The sequence below is a fragment of the Trichoderma evansii genome (assembly GCF_050947405.1).
Source record: "Trichoderma evansii strain SZMC 28006 chromosome Unknown GGI43scaffold_27, whole genome shotgun sequence".
In the NCBI taxonomy this organism is placed as follows: Eukaryota; Fungi; Ascomycota; class Sordariomycetes; order Hypocreales; family Hypocreaceae; genus Trichoderma; species Trichoderma evansii.
In genome coordinates, this window is record NW_028145179.1 from 412,940 (window position 1) to 434,178 (window position 21,239).

The 21,239-nt window shown below is 45.6% G+C and overlaps 7 protein-coding genes across 7 annotated transcripts; 3 read left to right on the forward strand and 4 right to left on the reverse strand.

Moving 5' to 3' along the window:
• The first annotated feature begins 4,422 nt into the window (after positions 1-4,422).
• On the forward strand, positions 4,423-6,221 carry GGI43DRAFT_416334 (uncharacterized protein). The gene is made up of 4 exons (XM_083207274.1): positions 4,423-4,835; positions 4,894-5,119; positions 5,178-5,234; positions 5,322-6,221. The coding sequence occupies exons 1-4, from the start codon at positions 4,792-4,794 to the stop codon at positions 5,889-5,891; spliced, it is 897 nt and encodes a 298-aa protein (XP_083056421.1). The 5' UTR covers positions 4,423-4,791; the 3' UTR covers positions 5,892-6,221.
• A 7-nt stretch (positions 6,222-6,228) lies between these two features.
• Positions 6,229-6,968, forward strand: GGI43DRAFT_416335 (uncharacterized protein). The gene is made up of 2 exons (XM_083207275.1): positions 6,229-6,876; positions 6,946-6,968. The coding sequence occupies exon 1, from the start codon at positions 6,471-6,473 to the stop codon at positions 6,771-6,773; it is 303 nt and encodes a 100-aa protein (XP_083056422.1). The 5' UTR covers positions 6,229-6,470; the 3' UTR covers positions 6,774-6,876; positions 6,946-6,968.
• GGI43DRAFT_223664 (prion-inhibition and propagation domain-containing protein) lies at positions 6,879-8,500 on the forward strand. The gene is made up of 2 exons (XM_083200406.1): positions 6,879-7,146; positions 7,215-8,500. Exons 1-2 carry the CDS (start codon positions 6,984-6,986, stop codon positions 8,252-8,254), a joined length of 1,203 nt encoding a protein of 400 aa, XP_083056423.1. The 5' UTR covers positions 6,879-6,983; the 3' UTR covers positions 8,255-8,500.
• A 445-nt stretch (positions 8,501-8,945) lies between these two features.
• GGI43DRAFT_387855 (transketolase) lies at positions 8,946-9,326 on the reverse strand (the record flags this gene model as incomplete). Its single annotated transcript, XM_083203993.1, has 2 exons — positions 8,946-9,175; positions 9,233-9,326. 2 exons carry the CDS (start codon positions 9,324-9,326, stop codon positions 8,946-8,948), a joined length of 324 nt encoding a protein of 107 aa, XP_083056424.1.
• Positions 9,327-12,034: 2,708 nt separating this feature from the next.
• Positions 12,035-15,902, reverse strand: GGI43DRAFT_224193 (WD40-repeat-containing domain protein). The gene is made up of 5 exons (XM_083200408.1): positions 15,718-15,902; positions 14,130-15,664; positions 12,955-14,073; positions 12,800-12,885; positions 12,035-12,420 (listed from the first exon to the last, which is right to left on the reverse strand). The coding sequence occupies exons 1-5, from the start codon at positions 15,806-15,808 to the stop codon at positions 12,345-12,347; spliced, it is 2,907 nt and encodes a 968-aa protein (XP_083056425.1). The 5' UTR covers positions 15,809-15,902; the 3' UTR covers positions 12,035-12,344.
• Positions 15,903-18,268: 2,366 nt separating this feature from the next.
• GGI43DRAFT_430778 (CHAT domain-containing protein) lies at positions 18,269-19,772 on the reverse strand (the record flags this gene model as incomplete). Its single annotated transcript, XM_083209318.1, has 6 exons — positions 18,269-18,368; positions 18,416-18,429; positions 18,464-19,236; positions 19,269-19,328; positions 19,426-19,461; positions 19,727-19,772. 6 exons carry the CDS (start codon positions 19,770-19,772, stop codon positions 18,269-18,271), a joined length of 1,029 nt encoding a protein of 342 aa, XP_083056426.1.
• Positions 19,773-20,264: 492 nt separating this feature from the next.
• Positions 20,265-21,037, reverse strand: GGI43DRAFT_416356 (DUF3237 domain-containing protein). The gene has a single exon (XM_083207276.1). It carries the CDS (start codon positions 20,870-20,872, stop codon positions 20,366-20,368), a length of 507 nt encoding a protein of 168 aa, XP_083056427.1. The 5' UTR covers positions 20,873-21,037; the 3' UTR covers positions 20,265-20,365.
• Between the last annotated feature and the right edge of the window lie 202 nt (positions 21,038-21,239).

Consider the following 21,239-nt stretch of genomic DNA (forward strand, 5'->3'; position numbering starts at 1 on the left):
GGAGCGAGGACAATTAAGAGATCTTATAGGATGGAGAGTTCCGACTTACTATGAATGCCTTTTGTAACCTTATACGCACAGTCCTCGAGGCCGCTATCTAAACTTCTAGACGCCTTATGTATAGTTAGGAGCCGCCAAGACTGAACTTTAATAAAATACGTGACAGACTATCTATGTCCACCCCTGGCTACTCTTTTATTACAGATCCTGTAAATAGAATAGCTGATGCGTACCTTAGTCTGCTTACGCGAGCATGTCTTTCACTTACTGATGGTCTCCTGTAAAAAAATACTAGAGAAGAGAGTACCCTGGCTTTAAGAGCAGTTTTTAAATATATTAAAATATATATTAAGCTTATTAAAATACTTATATTATTATTTTACTTGGGTAATGGATAAGGTAGTAAGATATTAGAGCTAATAACTGTTAAATATAATAATATTTTATTACGGCTTTGGGTTATTAGATTTTATATAAGCTATATATTTTCCCTTATAAAATATTATAAAATATTTTATATAATAAATAAAAAGTTTTAAATAGCGCGCTTTTTACTTAAGCCTATTATTATAATTGTATATAATTACTTGGTTTTTATTAAATAAGTAATATATATACTACTTTAAACTTATTTAAAATAATAAAAAGAAAAATCTTTTTTTTTTACACTAGCTGCAAGTTCTTATACTTAGAGAACAAATAATTTCTTACAAAAGCTATAATATTTTAATAATGCTACACCTGGAATATCTTTTGTTATTAAGGCCTAGCTATACAGGCAGATTTCTATAGCTATTATAAAGAAATATATCTGTGCTACTGCGGCGTATTTAAGCGAGTATAATATATTAGTTATCTTTAACCTTAATATTATATTTATATAGTAAAGCGGCTATATGCCTAGACAGAGATATTCTACATATAGCCTTAATAGTATATATTTTAATTAGCTACAGCTAGCACTTTTATAGCTATATCTTAATATATCCAGGCAATAGCATGTATTTCTTAGACTAGGGATTAAAAAAAAAAAAGATAGACAGAGGTAATATTATTACTTAACCTGGAATTAGACATGGGTTAATATGCACTAGAATTAATAACTAGCTTTAAAAGAGAAAATCATTATAAATATTACTGTCTACAGCAAAAGACTAGCTAGCTAAAAGGCAGTGAAATAATAACAAGCCAGAAGAAAATTAGATTGTAATCTGGATAGTGATTTCTCTTTTAACAGTGAGGGGAATGCTGAGATATTAATGCTTACAGATAATATAATATTTAGATCCCCCTAAATCTGGATAATAGGTTATCAGGGCAGTCAACAGATACTTTAATTTTAACTGTATATTAGCCTTTCATTTATTTGCCAGACCTTTGCGTGGTAGTATGCTGCGAATGCAAATACGCAGTCTTGGCCACTGAGGCAAAATCGCGTTTAGGTAATGAGAGACACTGTTCAGCGCTCTCAGTATAACAGAGGAACGAGATTGTAACCAGCATTTAGCAAATCCCGGGTGTTATACAAAAGCAGGAGGATCTTAAAAACTTTAAGCTTCCAGGCCCGGATAGCCCAGCGCTGCCTCATATTAACTAGCCTGTTAATGATGGGCTACGGTGTAATGAATGCGGTTTTATAACGCGGACAGAAAATGGTATGTGAAAATATTGTCGTGGAGAACATGGATGGAAAAGCGATTAGCAGAAGGGCGGTAATGTAGCAAAGAGAGCTCATGTAGAGCGCCATTTGCCATGGACATCTGGAGTGCTCTGCCAGAGGTTATTTCCAAGTCGATATGCAAGCGAGTGGTTTGAGGTGTGTCGAGGGGGCGCTGATTAAGTGGAATGTAAGAAAAACGCGAGAGAGCTTACAATTCTACATCACGAAAGTGAAGGCTTACACGCAGTAGCATACTCTTGATTCCTTCTCTCAATGCTTGATTATCATGAGTCTGGCGATTTTCGGGGCATTTAGGCCTCTCGGTATTGCATCGCAACCCCCTGCAACATCAGTACAGTTCTGACGTCGCTGATTTGATAGGCATTGCTTATAGCAACTCGGCGCGGCCGCCGCTTTGTTCTCGAAGATCTATCTCAAAGAAGAGCCGAAGGGGATGTACTTACAAGCTAGGTTAAAGCGATGGGATAGTTGTACGCGGGGTGTTGGATTTCAAAGCTAGGCGAGGTCTGCCGACGCTGTGATGAACGCGGTGACAATATCTTGACGTGCCACGCGACTTTATGCTGGAAACATGTCAAATGGCCACACAAGATACATTTAACTATAAGCTCGGCCTCTCCACTGTCATGCAATTGACCAGACTCACAGCCAGAGGAACAATATTGGATAGTCGAGTAAGCAGTGAGAAATGCAATCGCCGTATATGAGAGCGTTCACATGAGGGCAGTATGACTTACCCAGCCAAAGTCGGGACATTTCCGTATAGTATCCAAAACTATCAATCTATCATACTTTTCCCTCGTCTCTAGATTGGTATACTTCTGCACGTCTTGGTGCTCGAGTGCTATGCCGCATTCAGGGCACCCAACCTTTTCCCATGGTTTGCTAGAAAGTTTAGTTTTGATGGCGAGTGTTATACACGGCAGGCCTCTTGTTTTCACCGCTTAGAAAGGCAAAGGTAATGCAGAATGATTATTGACAGGCATCAACTCTAATAATGTCAAGAATAGGCATCTTGTACTTGTTCGGCTTGTAAGTGCAGTCTAATATAAGCAAATCTGGATAGTACTTGAGGTATGCTAGTGACTGTGGATGGGCAAATAACACGGCTGTGACCCGTTTATCCTTATTAAGCTGCATTTAATTTTAAAATCCCTCGCTGTAAAGCTTATTAGCAAGAGCGTGTATGTTGCTTTGGCCCTTGGCAAGGTCTCGTTTGCCTTGTGCAATACAGTTATAGATATCTTGCTAGGTTACAAGAGTCTCTGAGTGGTTATGTAGGTAAGATCTGATCTCTTTTAGCGCCACGCCTGCGTTGGCAAGGTTATAAGCGGTTAATATATTAGCATGAGATAGCTTGTGATGGACTGGATGCGCAGACCTCTGTGTACTTGGCTCATGGTTGTGGATAGCACATTCGCTACTAAGACAATGCGTAAGTTTCTAAGAAGCTTTATCAAGACCCTCCTTCGCAAGAACGGAGAATTAGTATCCTGTATGCTTTATAGTAGTGAGCCGCTGTCTTACAATTAAGGCATCTGGGGTGCGACCTGCACCACGGTCACAGTTAAAGACAGCTTGCCTGCCATTAGGTGTTTTTCTTGACCGTCTAGTCACGAATGCATAGCCTCGTAGCGCTGCCCAAGCGTTGACCGCTGCGTACAAGGCCTCTCGAGAGCTGTATTCGCCCTCTGGAGGAAGACAGTCGTCAGGGAAGTGGTTGGAATCTTCAACCCGCTCCATCTGAGTGGGCTGTGTGAGAGGTGTGCGGACGTAGGGCAAAGCAAGGTGCTTTCAGGGGCAACTTAGCGCAGCTGACATGCTCGCTGTAGAGGTGTGGCTAGCTAACGTGAGGAATCTTAAATGCACCGCTGGTGGTGCGCCGTTACGTATGGAAGCTTTATTCGCACCTCCGGCGGTGCACCTATTGGGTCCCACGCTGTAATATTTCCGCCTCAGCGCTGATCGCCTGTAATCTCGCCGTCACATTTGCCTGCACAAAGCAATGGATTCTAATCAGGTTTCATTCCCTCACAATAGCCTTCCGCTTCAGCGATGGTATGTATCGCAAGAAGCTTTATTTGTGGATATCAATATATGGGTAGCAGCTCGAGGCTTTGTGTTTATCATCAGACGGTCAACCATTGGCAAATCTGGTTGACCTACGGTTACATACTCGTGTAACCGATTCCGATCTGGTTGCCAATTTTCAATACTCGCAAAGGAAGAATGGTGCGAAAACTGGCTTCTTAAACTGCACTTCTAAAAGGAACCATGGTTTAATGTACAAGATACTTTAGGCAAGTGTAATCGGGCGAAACGCTAGAGTAATTTGGGATTGTGCCTTACACATAAGTTGTGCAATGGAGGCTTGCAAAGATCGGCGAGGAAGCCCACACAGCAGATTCATGCTGTAGATTGAATCCGGGCAAATACAATCCCTAGACGGTCACCGTTAAATAAATGCCTCTCGAGAGTTGCTAAGATTCTGCTGTTCCTACACGGCTCTGGCAGCCTGATTTTGCCCAAATCTGGTGGCTGTGCCACCTGAATGTGGCAGTTGTCAACCCAATGTATAAAAGACTCGAGGGATTACAGGAACATCTTTTGGCTAAGAGCGGGCTAACCCCCTTTATACATAAATAGACCGCAGAAATGGAGTGCATTTCTCAAGCTGGCTTCTCAATAGCCGGAATTTATAATACTGCGCGAAAGTGAACTGATATCGCATGGTGATTTAAAGACACTACGAGATTTCACGTGTTGGGAAAACATTGGAACTTCAAGTATCCGTGGAGGATCTCAGGGTGCGGGGTATTATGCCTGGTGCGGGGTAAGTAAGCCTACCGCAATTTTCTGCACGTTAGGCATTATTATTACTATTGATTTGCAAGGCTGTTGCATGCTGGGAGGGGAATATAGGCTTAGGACGGACTAACAAACAAAGATATCTCGAGATTTATCTTTTCATCTGCTGCCATGTTTCCACTCTCGTATCTCAATCGTACATCATAAACCTTCTACCTGTCACTCATCTTGCACAGTGTTTCCTATTATTTGCTTGCTTGCTAGCTATAGTTGTTCCGACTCCATCCATCCACATCCTCGAAATGTCTATTAGAGTTATTCGGGAACCAGCCAACGCCAAAGTCGAGTAAGATCGGTCCAGTCTCTTCTATTCATATCTACGTACTAACCATTAGCACCGGCAGTATCGTGTTCGTCCACGGCTTACATGGCGATCAAGCACCGTGGACCTCCGAGGCAGATGTCTTCTGGCCCGAAAAACTCCTCCCGGCCAAGGTATCAGATGCATGTATCCTGTCTTTTGAATATGAGGCGGCGATCGGTTCTTTTTTTGATGAGGACGACGGAATCACCGACATTTCCAACGACCTAATCAACGAGCTAATGGATCATCGAACCGAGAAAGAAAAGGTTTCCCAGCCCTACTCTCCCAGTCCACGTTGATCTATCACGCTGACAGGCACGATAGGAAGAGCGACCAATCATTTTTGTTGCACACTGTCTCGGTGGCACGGTTTTGGAGAACGTATGTATCCTCTCTCTATCTCTCTCTATATATCTCTAATTTCTGTCCCTGAAAACCCCCACTAATCTGGGATATTTATGTATCCAGGCCCTAGTGAGAGCTGCCGATCATCCTCGGAAAAGAGAGCTTATTGGGTGTGTCCACGGAATATTACTGCTAGGAACACCGCATTTCCAGGCTGGATCACTGGCAGCAGCCACAAAGTATTTCCAACTGGCTCAGGAGGAGATCCCGAGTGAGTCGGACCTGAAAGACAGGTCGCAGCGGCTAATTGCCACCCCCCTGGCCTTCGCCGGCCTCAAACAAGCCGGGGCTGAGTTCGAGGTAGAGGGTTTCTACGCCGGAGCCGGGACCAAACTGGGCGGCAAGGACGTGAAGATCGTGGATGAGGCATCGGCCCGATGCCCAGAAGCTCCTCCCCCGGAGCGGCTGGCGCGCAATCAGCTACGATTGAGCCAGTATGACGCCGAGGATGACAAGGACTTCAAGAAGGTATTGCGGGTTCTTACTCAATGGGCGTCGAAGATTGTTCTTCCCGAGGAGGATAAGGGGGTGCAAAATGTGTCCAATACAACATTTTCGGGATCCCACAATTCCGGTTTGCAGCTTGGGCAGAATGTGGGTACCCTGAAGGGGTTCAGCTTTGGAAGAAGTTAGTAAGTGGTTGATTTTTTATTTTTAATTTAATGTTTTCTCGAGTGAGCACCTGGCATTCGAGGATCGAGTACGTCCGTAGATGTAGGATGAACTTAACTTTCATTTGTATTATCACAATCTAGATGAGGTTCAAAGGCGTATTTGTCTCTGCATTTGAACCCAGAACTATAGATTCATGCAGGTCAGCAATTAGCAAAAGTTCCACCAGTCAGTTCTTTGCATAGACTGCGCCTCATTAGGTCATCTTCCCAGATTGAGGCCAAGTGGGGTCGGAGGTAAATAAATGCCCAAGTTTTAGTTCTCAATAGGCGGTTGGCTTAGTTTGTGAAATGATACTTGAATCTTTCCGTAATACGTATTAGGCCTTTTCCCTCAGCTCTCCGCTCTGCATAGTACCCTGCAGAGAATCAAATGAGGTGCTGGACTCGGGTGGGGTTATTACCACATGAGCATGACGACCCTCACTCAACCTTGATTTGTTTGTGTTCAAAATATATGTCCCCAAGCCTTTGCTACTAATCCGTTTTCCCTCTGGTATTCACCTCTCACGTTTGGTCGAAGCTGACAACGTTTGTAAGCATGGCCACTCAGACAGGAAATGATGCAGGGCAGGTGTCCGACCTCACTCAACTATGGCAGAGCGCAGTCGAAGACTATGAGAAAAGGACCAAGAAGAGTCTTCGACTGGCACAGTTTAGCAACATAGATCAAATCATGAAGGGCACAGAAGGCCTGTCAAATGAGTTCAAAGATTTCCGTCACGACCGGTCTAAAACAGATAATGTACGGACCGCATTCAAAAACAACCTGTGGCTGATCCAGAAGATCGTCAACACCGTCCAAGTAGTTGGAAATGCTGCATCGGTGCGTCTTGAGCATTAACAGCGTGTATATCGTTTGATTCTGGTTGATATTGATGGTTGACAGGCCTTTCCTCCTGCAATGCCGGCCAGCTTGATTTTCACGGCCTTCGGGCAGGTCATGCAGGTACAGTGCTCTAAAAAATAAATAAATAAAACCGCCGTTTAAAATAATTTTTCTTGTTAACGCGCTTAGTCTTTTGCCACGGTGTCCGCCGACTATGATAAGATCATGGGGTTTTTCGACTTCACGCATCGATTTTTTGACCGACTCTCGATGATCGAGGATAAAACCCCACAGCAAAAGCCGTTCCAGCGCTGTGTCGCTCGTGTCTTCTCAGGTATGCTGACCATCTGTTCGGTTGCCCAGGAATATGCCGAGAGAAAACGATTTAGTAAGCAGCTTTCTTTGACCACGCTCTCTTGTTTGGGTGGCCTTGATGGTTAATTTTGTTTTATCTAGAGAAGTGGTTTAGCAGTTTAATTGATGGATCGGACGGAGCTCTTTCGGAGGCCATCAAGAATATGGAGGAAGCCGTGAATGAGCTGACCCAGGCCGTTGGTCTGGCCACTCTTCGGACTGTAGAGATCCTGAACGACGTTGTTCAAAGCATGAATGGAAACTTCGAGTTCCTCGTAGCGAGGGTCACTCTTATCGATGAGCGAACGGAGGCCATCAAATCCGACACGGGGACCATTATCGAACAGAACCGGGAGCTGGAATCGAAACAGGACGCCATGATGGAAATGCTGAATGAGCAATCTCGAATATTCAACGATGCGGTTCAAAGTTTTGGATATATTCAAATGGGAGCCAATTTCGGCAAAAGCTTCCAGACCAGTCTGCTGAAACTGGACGTGCTGCGCCTCCGACTGACCCGTTGGGGACAGTCCGTCGGATTGGCGAACGTGGACGACGTGAAACCATTCCAGATAACGAAGCTCGCTCCCGAAGATAGAGAGCAGGTCCAAGGCCTTCTGGACCAGATTCTAGAGCTCTTTGCGGATGCCGAGGCGGCTTCGAAACGATTCAAGAAACGCAACGGGAACTCCGCCGCGCCAGTGCTGGACCCAGCCAAAGAGCTAGACAGCGTCTCGGCGTCACTTCACCAGAAGATGCAGGATCTCTCTAAGAAGCGGCAGGGCAAGTCCGAGTTGGAGCAGGACAAATGGACTGTATATGATGAGAAGAACTTCACCCGGCTGATCGAGGACATTAGCGAATTGGTAGACGGTTTGGTCGATCTCTTTCCGGGAATCCAAGAAGAACAGCGCAAGCTGTGTGAGGAAGAGGTGTGCGAGATGAACACGAACAAGGACATTCTTCCACTACTGAAAGAGGTAGCTGCTGGTCAGGACAAGCTACTGACTGACACAGTCATCAAAGTCATCCAATCTACCACCACCTACACCAACAGTGTGGTATTCTCAGGGCCTAACTCTGGCTTCCAGATAGGAAACAATTCGGGCAAGGTTAGCGGTGTCCGCTTTAGCAGTTCTTAATTACATCTGGCTTGTAGTAAACAGCTCAATCTAAACGGGGTGGACGAGCATTCTGGAAAATTCAGACGAAAGATAAATAGTCAATGCAATATCTGACTAGAACCATTGCAAAACTGATAATCATTGGTTTCTGAACTATATTAAACACATAAAACACTATATAAAATTCTCGGATATCGCTCTTGGCTAGATTATAATCTGCCTCTAGTATTAGTGGTAGACCATCATCATCAATACATGACCCAGTTACTCACTTCATACCAATGACGGGCGGCCTCTTTTTTTAGGAAAAGCACCTCATCTTGGGAATCTCAAAGTCATAGCCGTCGATTCCCGTTAAACTCGAAAAGCTGAAGACTAAATATTGATTGAATGAGCCTTTACAAGTATTATGAACTGAGAAAAGGTCCCTTTTTAATATGTTAAACCACTTCTATCCAAGTATCCAACTTTAAACTCTGCCCCATGGAAGTTTTAAAATATATCCTATACTTAACAAGAAGCCAAATTTAAAAAGAGTATAAGCTAATAGTATTCAGTTAACAATTGAAAGAGTACCCACGTTGTATAAAATTTGATTGAAAAGGACAGTTGGAAACCATATATGCCGCAAAGGTTTGTTGATATCCAGGGAGTCGGCACTAAAGTATGCTTGTTGAATCCAAACTTTACTTTGACAGCCACGCGGTCTTCAGCGCGATAGAGCCTGCCGTAAACCAGTACCCTGCAATTTAGAGCCGTAACCAGTTGTTGTAGCGACGCGGATCGCTGTGGGCCTGTCCCTGACGTCTTTGTCTTTTCTGATAGCGTCCTCAATTCCCTCAAGAACGTGGTCTCCATCCTTAACCCATAGAATGCTCCATCCATACGATTCGAAGCGCTCCATAATATCCTCTGTAAATGCACACTTGGTATCCCCATCTGCAATGTAATTTGTCATTCACGGCAGGGCAAAAATCGAAAATGCCTAGCTCTTACCGATAGAGATATGATTGTCATCATAGATAGCAATCAGTTTGACAAGTCTCAAGTGGCCAGCCAAGGAAGTAGCTTCGCTGGCCACTCTCTCCATACTTAGGATAGAGAAGGACTGTGACGACCGAGCCCTGAGTTAGTTCGGCTTCCGTTTTGGACACTTAAGGTACCGAGCAGCAACCCTGGCGGTGCCGTATCTGGAAATAACCTGAACAAAGGAATTGGAGCTGAATAAGGTAAAGCGCTTCGTGTAGCTTTGTGTAGGGCACACATGAAAGCTAGCGAAGCTGCCAGAGTTAAAGCTGCTTCTTCCTCTCTCCCCCATGCTCAATATTCTTGTTGGATAGAATGGTATTGTTTGATATTTATTGGTGAGGTGCACAGTGCAACGAGGCACAACTGGCCTACCAATCAGGAAGAAACACGTATCAAAGCGAGGGGTTTTGATTTTTCATAATAGAGGTGTTACGACCTGGTTCCCCGTAACAGTTAAATCCCTTATAATAGCTGGTTCCGTTACAGTAATTGCTACAATAGTGATTATTAGCCTAATATTTTGCCCTGTTTGGCTTAACGGTATAACGGATCGTTACAACAGGACAATTCCCTGTTAGAAGACAGAAAAAGACATAATTTTTTACCAGTTAACCGGCGTCACCAAAAATTTAGAACAGGGAAGGCTCTCGACAATTCTCAGTCGACAGGCACCTTTATTTGCAGAATTAGCTAGATTCGAATACAATAGATTGGCAGCGTCACAATAGCTTCAAACACTGCTGTGCCCTTGGTGCAGAAACGCTCTGGTGAGGATTCTTGCCCGAATCTATCCATACGAAGTCAGCTCATAACCATCAGTATCGCGAATGATTCTTCATGACGTAGATGGAGTTCACTAGATACTGCTCCTCGAATTCTGATATCCGTTGTTTTGTGTGTACATTTAGTGCCTTCCCCCTGAGGTCTCCTCTCCAACACGTAGTACCGCACGCAACCCAGCAATAAAACAGACGCTCTCTATCACACAGAATCACAATGTCGGGTCACATCGCGGCCTGTCTCTGTCTTCCAGGGGTACTTGAACAGGACTATTCGCCTCAGAGCCACTATGAAACGGACCCGTTGGTTCTCTACATCGACCCCGGTCCTCCGCGCTGTTCCTCGGCTGGTAACGTTCCCACTTCCCAGACTTTACGGGGCCCGCGGCTGCTTCTCAGGCGTTCTTGATCATCTGCGATGCCGGCGGTTTCTCCGCGCCGTTAGGGTTCGCGCTCGCTCCAACCCTAACTCAGATCTTGGCGCTCGGGATAGCTTCTTATAGCTCTTTGTTACTTGCTACATTTAGTGCCTTATTTCCATTGTTTCTTTGTTGCATTGTACGAGTATAGCCTCAATGTTCTTTATGCTCGACAGTATCTGTTATGCTGATTTGGAAGCTCTACGATATGCTCGATGAAGCTTTTGAGGAGCTCATCCTGCCCACCAGTCATTGCGGGATATCAGCAGTCTTCTTGTCTTTTTGTTTCTTATCCTTTTGTGCAACCCTGACCGCCATCCGTAAACGCTCTAGTACGATTTCGGTTCCATTACGTTGCCGAAAGCTTCGCCAATCTCCTTCCATAGTCTCTGTCGTTCTGTTGTTAATCTCGGGCAGTCCACCAGAATGTGGGTGACGGTCTCCTTTACACCACATTCACATTTATCGCCCTCGCGAAACTGGAGGAGCTTCCCATGGGTCGCCAACCAAGAGTGTCCAGTTCGTAATTGAGTTAACAGGTAAGCTCAGTTCCGGGGTAATGATTGGTATATTCGCCGGGAGCGGATGGCCGCTGTACTGGACTTCGCAGAAGCATCTCAAAGGGTTCGTTAACCCCACATGAACAGAATCTAAGGCAAAGGCCCCCAACAGGCCCCTAGGCGAGGCATAAAGTCCACCCGTAAGAAATGGTATTGAGTATAGGGATAGTGATAGTGGTTGTAGCCTGCAAGTCCCCTTTGAGGAGAGGTCAGGGTAAATGAAATCATCCATCCATTCATCCGAGTGTAAATAACCAGATACATACAGCTCGGAGATTGATTAATGACATGACAGTTTTATACCACAAAGACAGCTTACAAAGCCTGTATGACTGGGGCTGTCACACAATAGGATCTGTTGAAACGTTGTGAACAAAAAACGCAGTATAAATCTTATTCCCTGTGATAGAATGACAGTTCTTAATAAATGTGGCAATTCCGACAGCTAAGGAAGCTTGACAGCACCAGGGAGTTACAAAACATCCTTTCCATGATTCTTTCGTGCGCACTATTTTCTGTATCAATTTCACACTGATCTTGTGAGCCTAATAGGAATAGTACTCCTGGATTGCATAGGAAATGAGAAGCAACTGAGAGTGAGAAAATGGTGATTGAACTCTCAAAAATCATGGGAGAGATGATGATGAAATATGGATGAATGGGTGGAAACTTCCCACAACTGACTAGAAAAGGAAAAGACATACAAAGGGCCTACAGACGCTGACAAACCACATCCGACCTAACAAAACCACCAGCAGTCAATCTGCCTTCTGTCCTAACTACCATCTCCACCGGATTTCCACCTACATAGCCTGCCAGATCGTCACACCTGGAGTGCATTACAGTATTGACTGTAGGCTACGTCGATTGATCTCAAAGCTCAAAACTTGACCATTTTGGAATCCGACAGCCACTTGATCGCCTTGCACATCACGAGATTCAGGTTGGGAATCTGACAGTAGCCGAAAGAAGGGCATCTCTCCATAGCATATCCACTGATCTCTGACGTAGAGATCCTGTAATAAATCCAAGCCCGTGTCCGGTCTGTCTATCAGCATGTCCTCAAGTATAATTGGTCCAATGTTTGTTGCAAGGTATCGGTTATCTGCTGAGAATTTTATGGTATAGACCTCCTCTGATGTCTTAATTTTCTTCGATGATCGGAAGCTGAAATGGCTACTAATAGCGCGTCCAAGATATTTTGAGGCTTTCAGAGATTTGGTGATGTCCCAAACTTGGATGGTTTTGTCATAAGAGCCTGATGCAATCTGCTTGCCATCTGGTGAGAAGGTCACGGTAATTACCGTGTGTGAGTGGCCTACTAGTGTCTTCTGCAGGTCGCCTGTGGCAGTATCCCAAAGCTTGATTGTCTCATCACAAGAGCCTGATGCAATTTGCTTGCCGTCCGGTGAGAAGGCCACGGTACTGACCCAGTCTGTGTGGCCTGCGAGTGTTTTCTGCAGGTCACCTGTGGCAGTATCCCAAAGCTTAACAGTCTTGTCACCAGAGCCTGATGCGATTTGCTTGCCATCTGGTGAGAAGGCCACAGTAATGACCGAGTCTAAGTGGCCTGCGAGGGTTTTCTGCAGGTCCCCTGTAACAGTATCCCAAAGCTTAACAGTGTCATCATAAGAGCCTGATGCAATCTGCTTGCCGTCCGGTGAGAAGGCCACAGTACTGACCATGCCTGAATGGCCTACTAGTGTCTTCTGTAGGTCCCCTGTGGCAGCATCCCAAAGCTTGACAGACTTATCATCAGAGCCTGATATAATCTGCTTGCCGTCCGGTGAGAAAGCCACGGTGCTGACCCTGCTTGAGTGGCCTACTATCTTCTGAAGGTCACCTGCTGCAGTATCCCAACGCTTGATGGTCTTGTCATTAGAGCCTGATACAATCTGCTTGCCGTCCGGTGAGAAGGCCACGGTACTGACCCAGTTTGAGTGGCCTACTAGTGTCTTCTGCAGGTCACCTGTGGCAGTATCCCAAAGCTTGACGGTTTTGTCACCAGAGCCTGATGCGATTTGCTTGCCGTCCGGTGAGAAAGTCATGGTACTGACCCAGTCTGAGTGGCCTGCGAGTATTTTCTGCAAGTTACCTGTGGCAGTATCCCAAAGCTTAACAGTCTCATCATCATAGCCTGATCTAATCTGCTTGCTGTCCTGTGAGAAGGCCATGGTCCTGACCCTGCTTGAGTGGCCTATTAGTGTCTTCTGCAGGTCGCCTGTGGCAGCATCCCAAAGCTTGACAGTCTCATCATGAGAGCCTGATGTAATCTGCTTGCTGTCCCGTGAGAAGGCTATGGTACTGACCGTGCCTGAGTGGCCTACTAGTGTCTTCTGCAGGTCACCTGTGGCAGTATCCCAAAGCTTGATAGTCTTGTCACCAGAGCCTGATGCGATTTGCTTGCCATCTGGTGAGAAGGCCACAGTAATGACCCAGCCTGAGTGGCCTACTAGTGTCTTCTGCAGGTCACCTGTGGCAGTATCCCAAAGCTTGATTGTCTCATCACAAGAGCCTGATGCAATTTGCTTGCCGTCCGGTGAGAAGGCCACGGTACTGACCGAGTCTGTGTGGCCTGCGAGTGTTTTCTGCAGGTCCCCTGTGGCAGCATCCCAAAGCTTAACAGTGTCATCATAAGAGCCTGATGCAATCTGCTTGCCGTCCGGTGAGAAGGCCACGGTACTGACCGAGCCTAAGTGGCCTGCGAGTGTTTTCTGCAGGTCACCTGTGGCAGCATCCCAAAGCTTGATAATCCTGTCATCAGAGCCTGATATAATCTGCTTGCCATCCGGTGAGAAGGCCACGAAACTGACCCGTGCTGAGTGGCCTACAAGTGTCTGTATCAGAGAATCCCAAGTGCCCTCCATAGGAGGGACTTTTCTCAGCCATACAGGAATTTTGTGAAGATTTTCCCTCTTTATAACGCTTGATTCAGGACTAAAGATGATGGCGGAGCTGTAGATCTGTAATGGCCAATGAGCCAGAGTGTGGTAGTGTCGCAACAAGAAACGCATAGCATCCTGCACAAATGCTAATGCTGAACAGTCGTCCTTTGACAAGGTCGTCAGCAAAGACCGTGGACATCCAAGAAATATTAAATACTAACCTTTGCTATATTTTCTAATTTTCTTAACGCTTCAATGGCCCGCGGCAGCCTGTCTAAGAGGCTTAGGCATTCTAGCCATTCTAACAACTTTGTGTGGAGGAATGTACCGACTAGGCCGTTCTCAGTGAGCCCACTCTGGACTATTATACTGCAGTTAGTGTTCTCGAGATGTTGCACCCAGAATGTAGCTGCATAGTCCACATGAGACAGTAAGCCATTTCCTTTCTGAGTTTTCAAAGATTCTCTGGTTGCGTCAGGTCGCGGCAATTCCATGAGATTGACCTTGAGCCATTTGGATAAATAAGACAGACAACCCAGTACAATTTCATCATGTCCAAAGCATTCATGTGAGTCGAGTATAGACAGTCCATTCTCCCCAGCCAAGTAGTCCCGAGCAGACTGATGAATGAACTCGATGTTGTTTTCCCGCATCCTGATGAATGAAGCACAGCGATTGACTAATCCTATAATAGTGTCCTCCTCATCAGTTAGGCCAGTCACACTAGGAACCTCCTCCACCTTTAAAGGCCGGTATGCCAGCACCATCGCCTTGAGCAGTCGCATACACCCCTGTACATCAGCGTCCTCACCCTTCCTGAGCTGATTCAATATCTGTTCATAAAAAGGACCCAGACCTGGTGGCAAGTTTTGAATTGTGGCCAGGGCCTCATCTCGGCAGACACTCTCGAGTCTCTTGCATACCAAGCTTACCCACATAAAGGTACCCTCAGCCTTTTCAGTAAGCTCAGTTTCTACCTCTCTCCTCAGTGTTTCTCCATATCTGTGGCGATGACTGAGTTCATCCACTTTATAAGTGATGTAAGCTTTCACAGCCTCGGAAACACATTTCGAGTTGAGCTCAAGATTGACTTGCACCTGGTCATGTCCAGCTAATAATGCCCGCTCTGCGCTCTCCAATGGTCGACTTGTCAACATCCATTTGATTCTGGCGGGATGGTCCATTCCATTTCGGACGATTAATTTCAGGAAGTTGGCCATGCCATCGTCTTGACACTCATCAAGAGCATCTATAATTATGTATACCCTTGAGCAGTTGCACCGGTCCAACATTTCTAAAAGAATATTCCACAGAGTTCGCCACGAGGTAACGTCTTCATTAAAACAATTGTTCACAGTGTCCCAGCGGCCACGTAGAGACTCCATAAGCGCCATTTGCTGATTCACTAGTTGTAGGATTAAACCCTTGATGATTGCTTCAAGGGTATTGAGCTCATAGTCAGCATTTTGGCAGAAAAAATAAGTCATCACAGTAGATTCATGCCGTGCCCGTGTGAGTTCCTCGATAAGACCGATCGACATCATGGTCTTCCCTTTGCCAGCCCCCCCTTTGATCCAAAGCAGACTGACATCGTCTCCATTTTGCCAACTCTCATACTGCGGGTCTTGAAGAATCCATTCGATTGACTGGGAGAGTAACTTGTCCTTATTCTCTTTCAACCGATTCTTTATAACTAGCGAGTCAGGGCAGCGTAGATCGCGGAGGCAAAATCGATCGATATCTTCGGTGGTGTATGCTATGAACAGCGTAAACTTCTAAATCAGTTTATCGTATACCGATTAAACTTACCCCGCGGAAGATGAAATTCAGCCGTGATCGAACCATGGTTATTTCCAATCTGGAGTCCATTGTTTAGGCCAGTATAAGTGGTTGATGCCATAATCAAGTTACGCTAGATGCCGTAGTTTTTCACAAGGGAGTTGCAGGTTACTCAGCTGAGGGACACGCTTGTAGCTTCATTATCAAGTGTCTCGATGTTGGCTCGAGACTGGATGATGTTTATTACGCCCGGAAGGACTAACCCTATAGGGCACTAGTGCACTAATTACATAATCTTTCTCTCAGATCCGGCATGAACTCGCGATAGCCCATATATTTGTCCTTGTAACGCGTACAGTATAGAGTCCTTGGTTGCTGCTGGTGGTGTGTTAGGGATTCCCTTGTTAAGGTGTTTACCTGTAGATGATCTTAAAGGTTATCTTCTCCAAGCGTGCAGTGTCCTATCTTCGGCGGCTGCAGCGAGATCTACATGGGAAGGGAAGGGGAAGGGGGGGGGGATCAAGGGATGGATTGCTTCATTTTTCACTGTGTTGATTGAGGTTTGGATTCGGGTCCTTGTTCCAGCCTTCCTGTTGCCATCGCGTACTTGATTGCTGCATGGACAGCTCTGATTGGCCAGTGCTTTAAGATCGTCAGCCCCATCTATGATAGGGGCGGCATTCTACGTTAGGTTAGCGAGACTCGCCACGCTAGCCTTCTTCTAGCCAGTCTTGACGAGAACCCCTGTAGCCGAAAAAAATAAGTCAAACCCCGGTTACATTAGTTAGTATTGTAAAAAGTATAATGCTGGATGTATCGAGACGAGGGCGAGCAGGATTTTATTGGCTGACAAGCTTTGGGCATAAGATCGTGATTTAAGGGACTTTCGTTGATCGAGAGTATATCCACATGGGATCTACTTTTCTAGAGTTAGGGTCTAGGGTTGTGTTATATATAGCCGTTTTCACTTGCCGTCGCCCTTCAATCAACCGCTTCAGCCACAATCAATATCTTCCATTTCCAACCATATGTATTACACCCACCACGCTAGCCTTCTTCTAGTCACTCTTAACGAAAACCCCTGTAGCCAAAAAATGGGTTGAACCCCAGTTACGGAGTAGTACCGATTGATACTGCCTGATATTCCCCCGGTTGATCCAGAGTGCCATTGCGTATGGGGTGCTGGAGATGGCACACTGCAGAAAGCTCCGCATTTGATGCCTGGTATGGTGATAGATATGGGGTATCTGCGGCGGCTTCTATTGCTTTCGTACGCAATGCTGCATTCCTTGACATTAGGCTTTGGTCGGAATATATATGTACATAGTTAATTTGTTAATAATCAAGACTGACCCAACCTATTGCTGTTAACTCTGTAATCTGCAATGTTGCTACGACTGGTATGCGAAAAAGGGAAGAATGGACCTAACAGCAGAATATGCATCGCGACCAAGAGCAGTTAAAGAGAATGGTATAATGGGCAATAATCGCATGATCTCCTATAACAATATTTGTTGTCCAGCGCTGTCTTCTTCTGCTCTGTTCTAAAATTCTTCTGCACCTCTCCTACCAACTTCAAATCGGCCATCCTGGAGCTCTTGGGCTATCTCGGCTTCTATACGTTCATTTTCTTCATTCCCAATATACGCCGTCATTTCTTCCTTGGTCCAGTCCCTTTTGCCAGTAGATGCCGTACAATGTTTGCCCATCCGCTTGTAATCCAGACACCATTCATAGCTCTCCTTCTTAAATCCCAATGGTAAGCCCCTTGCTTGTCGGTACATGCGGTTGTTTACATAGGTTCCCGGGCGCTGAGCCTTGTACCAGGATTCTCTATCTTTCACGGACCTCTCATATATAGCTCGCGGATCATCGTACCTCAGCGAACGAGCTGAAGTGGGATTTGGTGGCGGAGATACTCTGTCCACAGATAGTGTGGGTGGTTCTTGTACAATTTCTGCAGAAAGTTGATTTGGCGGCGGGCCGTGAGGGTTTTCTGCTTGTAAAAATGGCTCTGGTCTAGTTGCTGGCTGTGTAGTAGGGTGCTGAAATTCTGAAACACTCTCGCAGGGTGCTCTATCTGAGAGCTCACTTAGCCCTTGTTCTGCGTATTGGGAGGTAGTGGCAGGCGGCGAGTGCGCCTGGCCTGAGATAGGCGTCTCTTGAACCGAAGTTGACGACCCCTCCGGTGTAGTGGTTTGTAATGCCCTCGGTTCTATGTATCTTAGAGGGCATTCCTCTGATGTCTTTGCGTGACCTAAGACATGACATTTGCTACATAGAGGCACTGTTCTTCTTGCAGTCCTGGCCTCCGCTAGTTCAAACCCGCTAAGCTCTCTTCTAACACTAGATATAGGTAGAGTTGAAGTAGTAGCAAGTGCGTCAACCCGCCGACGGGGTTCTCTAAGGGTGTCCTTGCGAATTAGGTGCCAATGGCAGTGGAAGTCTTCAAGTTGCAAGAGTAGGAAGAAACATCTAGATCTACCAGCTCTAGCCGCAGCCAAACCGTATAACAAACATTGTAGTTCTTCTCGACCACAACATACTATATATGAGCCTTCATGATGAAGTGATTCCCCTTTCACACACCAACGTGAACATATGGAATCCAGTGTGCACGGCCCATGCCGTCCTCTTCATCTTCGATCAGATCCGTGCACGTTGGCGATCTGACTTTCCTTCTATTACACATTTCATCCAACTCATGTTCCATGTCATTAACATCTACCTTGCCGGCCAAGTCTCTTTCATGCGTAACCTTGCCAAACTTTTTCACCCAGCGGTCCCGAAGTTCTCTGCTGGCACAATGGAGCCCTACACACACCGACTCATCTGTCACGCCCTTCTCCCTCCCCTTCTCCCTCATCTTTTCATATGTAATCCTCGCCATCTCCACACACAGTTCATCATTGGCCTCCCACATCGTACCAATAACGTGTCCAAACCCCGCCAATTGACACGCACTGATCAAATGAATGCTCTCATCCGTAAACCTCTCGTCCCGGATCTGACCCGTCCCGCAAGCTGAAAGGTAAGCGAGAAATGGTGAGTTTTCGCGCAGGTTCATATCTAATAGACCGGCTACTGTAAGTGGTTTGCTCTTCCAATCTTCCAGCAGTAATTTGCTTTGGGAAGGATTGACTGTGTTGGTGTGCTCATGGCCTGCAAAGTGGAACAGTCTGCAGTGCGGCAGCTGAGAGGCCACGGCTTGTTTGCACCGGTCTGGTTCAACAGTGTTGATCCCCATTGATTTATAAATGCTTCCTACTGCCTCCACCTCTGCAGTTGCGAAAGAAAGACTGTTAGTGGTCCCTGGCGTGTCTTGCATGGCGATAAGGAGCGCTCTAGTTGAAGCGGACAGAGCCCCCAGATTACAACGTCGGCGACCATATATAATAGCTTTAATAGACGAGCTGTATGATGACATAACCCTGTCGAGCACTGTTGCGGAAACGGCTCTATTATGGTAGCCTGCCGCATGGAGAGGAAATTTAGTTAGAGGACCTGTTGGTATCCACCATACATAGAGCCAGTCGTTACCAGAGAATACTGACACAACCCCAGTGCATTCAAAACCGGACTTGCAACTGCATCCCACAACCACTCTAGGGTTTGAGGGTAGCCGAGCTTACCCTCCCTCGCTTTTTCCTCAATATCCTTTCTGCTCAGACTGGGCAAAGGCAAAAGTCGTATTTGACCCTCCTCAACAAGAATGGCATCACAACGGTGCTGGCTGACGTTGATTAACAACGATTGGCCCGAATCTTGCGGCAACTTGCAGGTTTACTTCGCTAGGCGCGGTCAAGAAATCATCAAATTCACTTTGTTCCTGGATCTCGAGAATGAGGGCGGTGTCGCTCACCTTGTATTTCTGGCTGGTTACTTGCCCAACGAAGACGACAACGTCTTCATTTTTTATGATGGATCACGCGCAAACTGCCCCACAAGAGCAGCATCTACTAAAGTAAGTAATTGTTTTGGAAAAATGGAGATTAATCTCTCTTGCCATTGGAAGCGAAAACAGGGCTTCGCTAATAACCTCTTAGCTGAATGATGTTGATGTCGCTGACATTCGACCATTCCATGATCACTACTATTCAGATATGGAAAAAGATGAGCGCGACTATTGGAAGCAGTATATGAGCTACCAAACACTCGAGTTCTTTACGTTGCCACTAACTCATGCTACTTGGAAAGATGTCCCATGTAGCTGAATATATACTGAACTGGATGAAATCATCCCTATAGATGTTCAAAAGAATTTTATTCTTGAGGCCCAGAGAGATGCTGGGATTCAAATTCGAACATTCAGTCTCCACTCCGGCCACTCGCCATTCTTGAATATGCCTGATAAAGTCGTCGAGATAATCCAGACGATTTACAACGAAAATAAGCTGTTGGACCAATAAGCTGTTAGGCTATAAGAGGAAGAAGCTACAAGCAAACGGCTATTTATTTAAATAGAATCTGAACCAATACAGAGCTGCATTAAGTATTTATGTGGAAGCGTTGGCATTGCGTTGATCTTGGACAAAGAGAAAAAATGGCTCAATATTTGCAACATCCGTAATCGCATGTTATAGAAGATCGCTCGAGATATTTTATTTAATAACTAACTCGAGCCTATTTAAGCCTTGCCATACACTCTCCATCCATTACATTGCCTCTTCATGTAGGCCTAGTTTGTTACGTGGTACACCTTGTATACAACGCTTTCAATGCCTGCAGCACCAACGACAAAATGTACTCGCGCCAGCAAGATTGCAAAATTCATCCATCTATGCTCTTGACTCGCCGTGCTGCATTTCAATATCTCAAATCCGTACGGTTCAGAGATGGCTGACGCATTACTGCCTGATTCCTCGCCAGCTTGACCGTCTAAAGCTAGCATAGTTGCTCGATCGAGATAATCATATCCCGTTACGGTGAGGCGTAACAATTCTCCATTCGAGTATTTGGCTATCAGCCGCATATCTACTTCAGCGACATTGTCTTCCACGTATCGAGTGAGATAGTCTCCTCCACCCGAGGTTACTTCTGCAATACGGCTGCCATCTACCCCAGTAATCGTGCCATGCGTGATTTCGAACCAGTTTGCTTTTCCTCTTGGAGTTTCACCAGCATTGATTGGCTCTTTTGGCGTGATCGCCATGGTGAAGACGTGCTTGAGAGTAGGAACTGACATGGCTTAGATTTGTATAGGCTGTCCTTCAAGTCAATATGTAGAAGATTGGGAGAATAAATCACGTCGTTGGGTACTGGTAGGCAACCCTATGTAAAATGAGAATATATAAAGGAATGTTTTGACCATGTTGAAAATGGGCAATCCAAGGTATTTATATGGTGAGCTAGCTGCTGAGACTTACGATTTTCTTACCAATAATCGAACGGCTTATCCTACAATAACGGGTGGCTCATAAAGTAATTAGCCTATCCAATGGAATATAAAAGAGCTGCTGCACGTACTACCGTGACGTGTAAAACAGCCAGTGGACGACTTAGCGAGTTTACGTCATGTATGTATCTCAGATATACAATACTTCACTCCCTTA

What these genes read in the sequence shown, in the direction of transcription:
- GGI43DRAFT_416334 (XM_083207274.1), top strand. Translation starts at nt 4,792, where the DNA reads ATGTCTATTAGAGTTATTCGGGAACCAGCCAACGCCAAAGTCGA. An exon ending in CCAGCCAACGCCAAAGTCGA is followed by an intron (nt 4,836 to 4,893) that starts GTAAGATCGGTC and finishes TAGCACCGGCAG; the next exon opens with TATCGTGTTCGTCCACGGCT. An exon ending in ATCGAACCGAGAAAGAAAAG is followed by an intron (nt 5,120 to 5,177) that starts GTTTCCCAGCCC and finishes CAGGCACGATAG; the next exon opens with GAAGAGCGACCAATCATTTT.
- GGI43DRAFT_224193 (XM_083200408.1), bottom strand. Translation starts at nt 15,808, where the DNA reads ATGGCATCAACCACTTATACTGGCCTAAACAATGGACTCCAGATTGGA. An exon ending in TGAATTTCATCTTCCGCGGG is followed by an intron (nt 15,665 to 15,717) that starts GTAAGTTTAATC and finishes CGCTGTTCATAG; the next exon opens with CATACACCACCGAAGATATC. An exon ending in TAGTAGGCCACTCAAACTGG is followed by an intron (nt 12,886 to 12,954) that starts GTCAGTACCGTG and finishes AAGACCATCAAG; the next exon opens with CGTTGGGATACTGCAGCAGG.
- GGI43DRAFT_223664 (XM_083200406.1), top strand. Translation starts at nt 6,984, where the DNA reads ATGGGGTTTTTCGACTTCACGCATCGATTTTTTGACCGACTCTCGATG. An exon ending in TGCCGAGAGAAAACGATTTA is followed by an intron (nt 7,147 to 7,214) that starts GTAAGCAGCTTT and finishes TGTTTTATCTAG; the next exon opens with AGAAGTGGTTTAGCAGTTTA.
- GGI43DRAFT_416335 (XM_083207275.1), top strand. Translation starts at nt 6,471, where the DNA reads ATGGCCACTCAGACAGGAAATGATGCAGGGCAGGTGTCCGACCTCACT.
- GGI43DRAFT_416356 (XM_083207276.1), bottom strand. Translation starts at nt 20,872, where the DNA reads ATGTCAGTTCCTACTCTCAAGCACGTCTTCACCATGGCGATCACGCCA.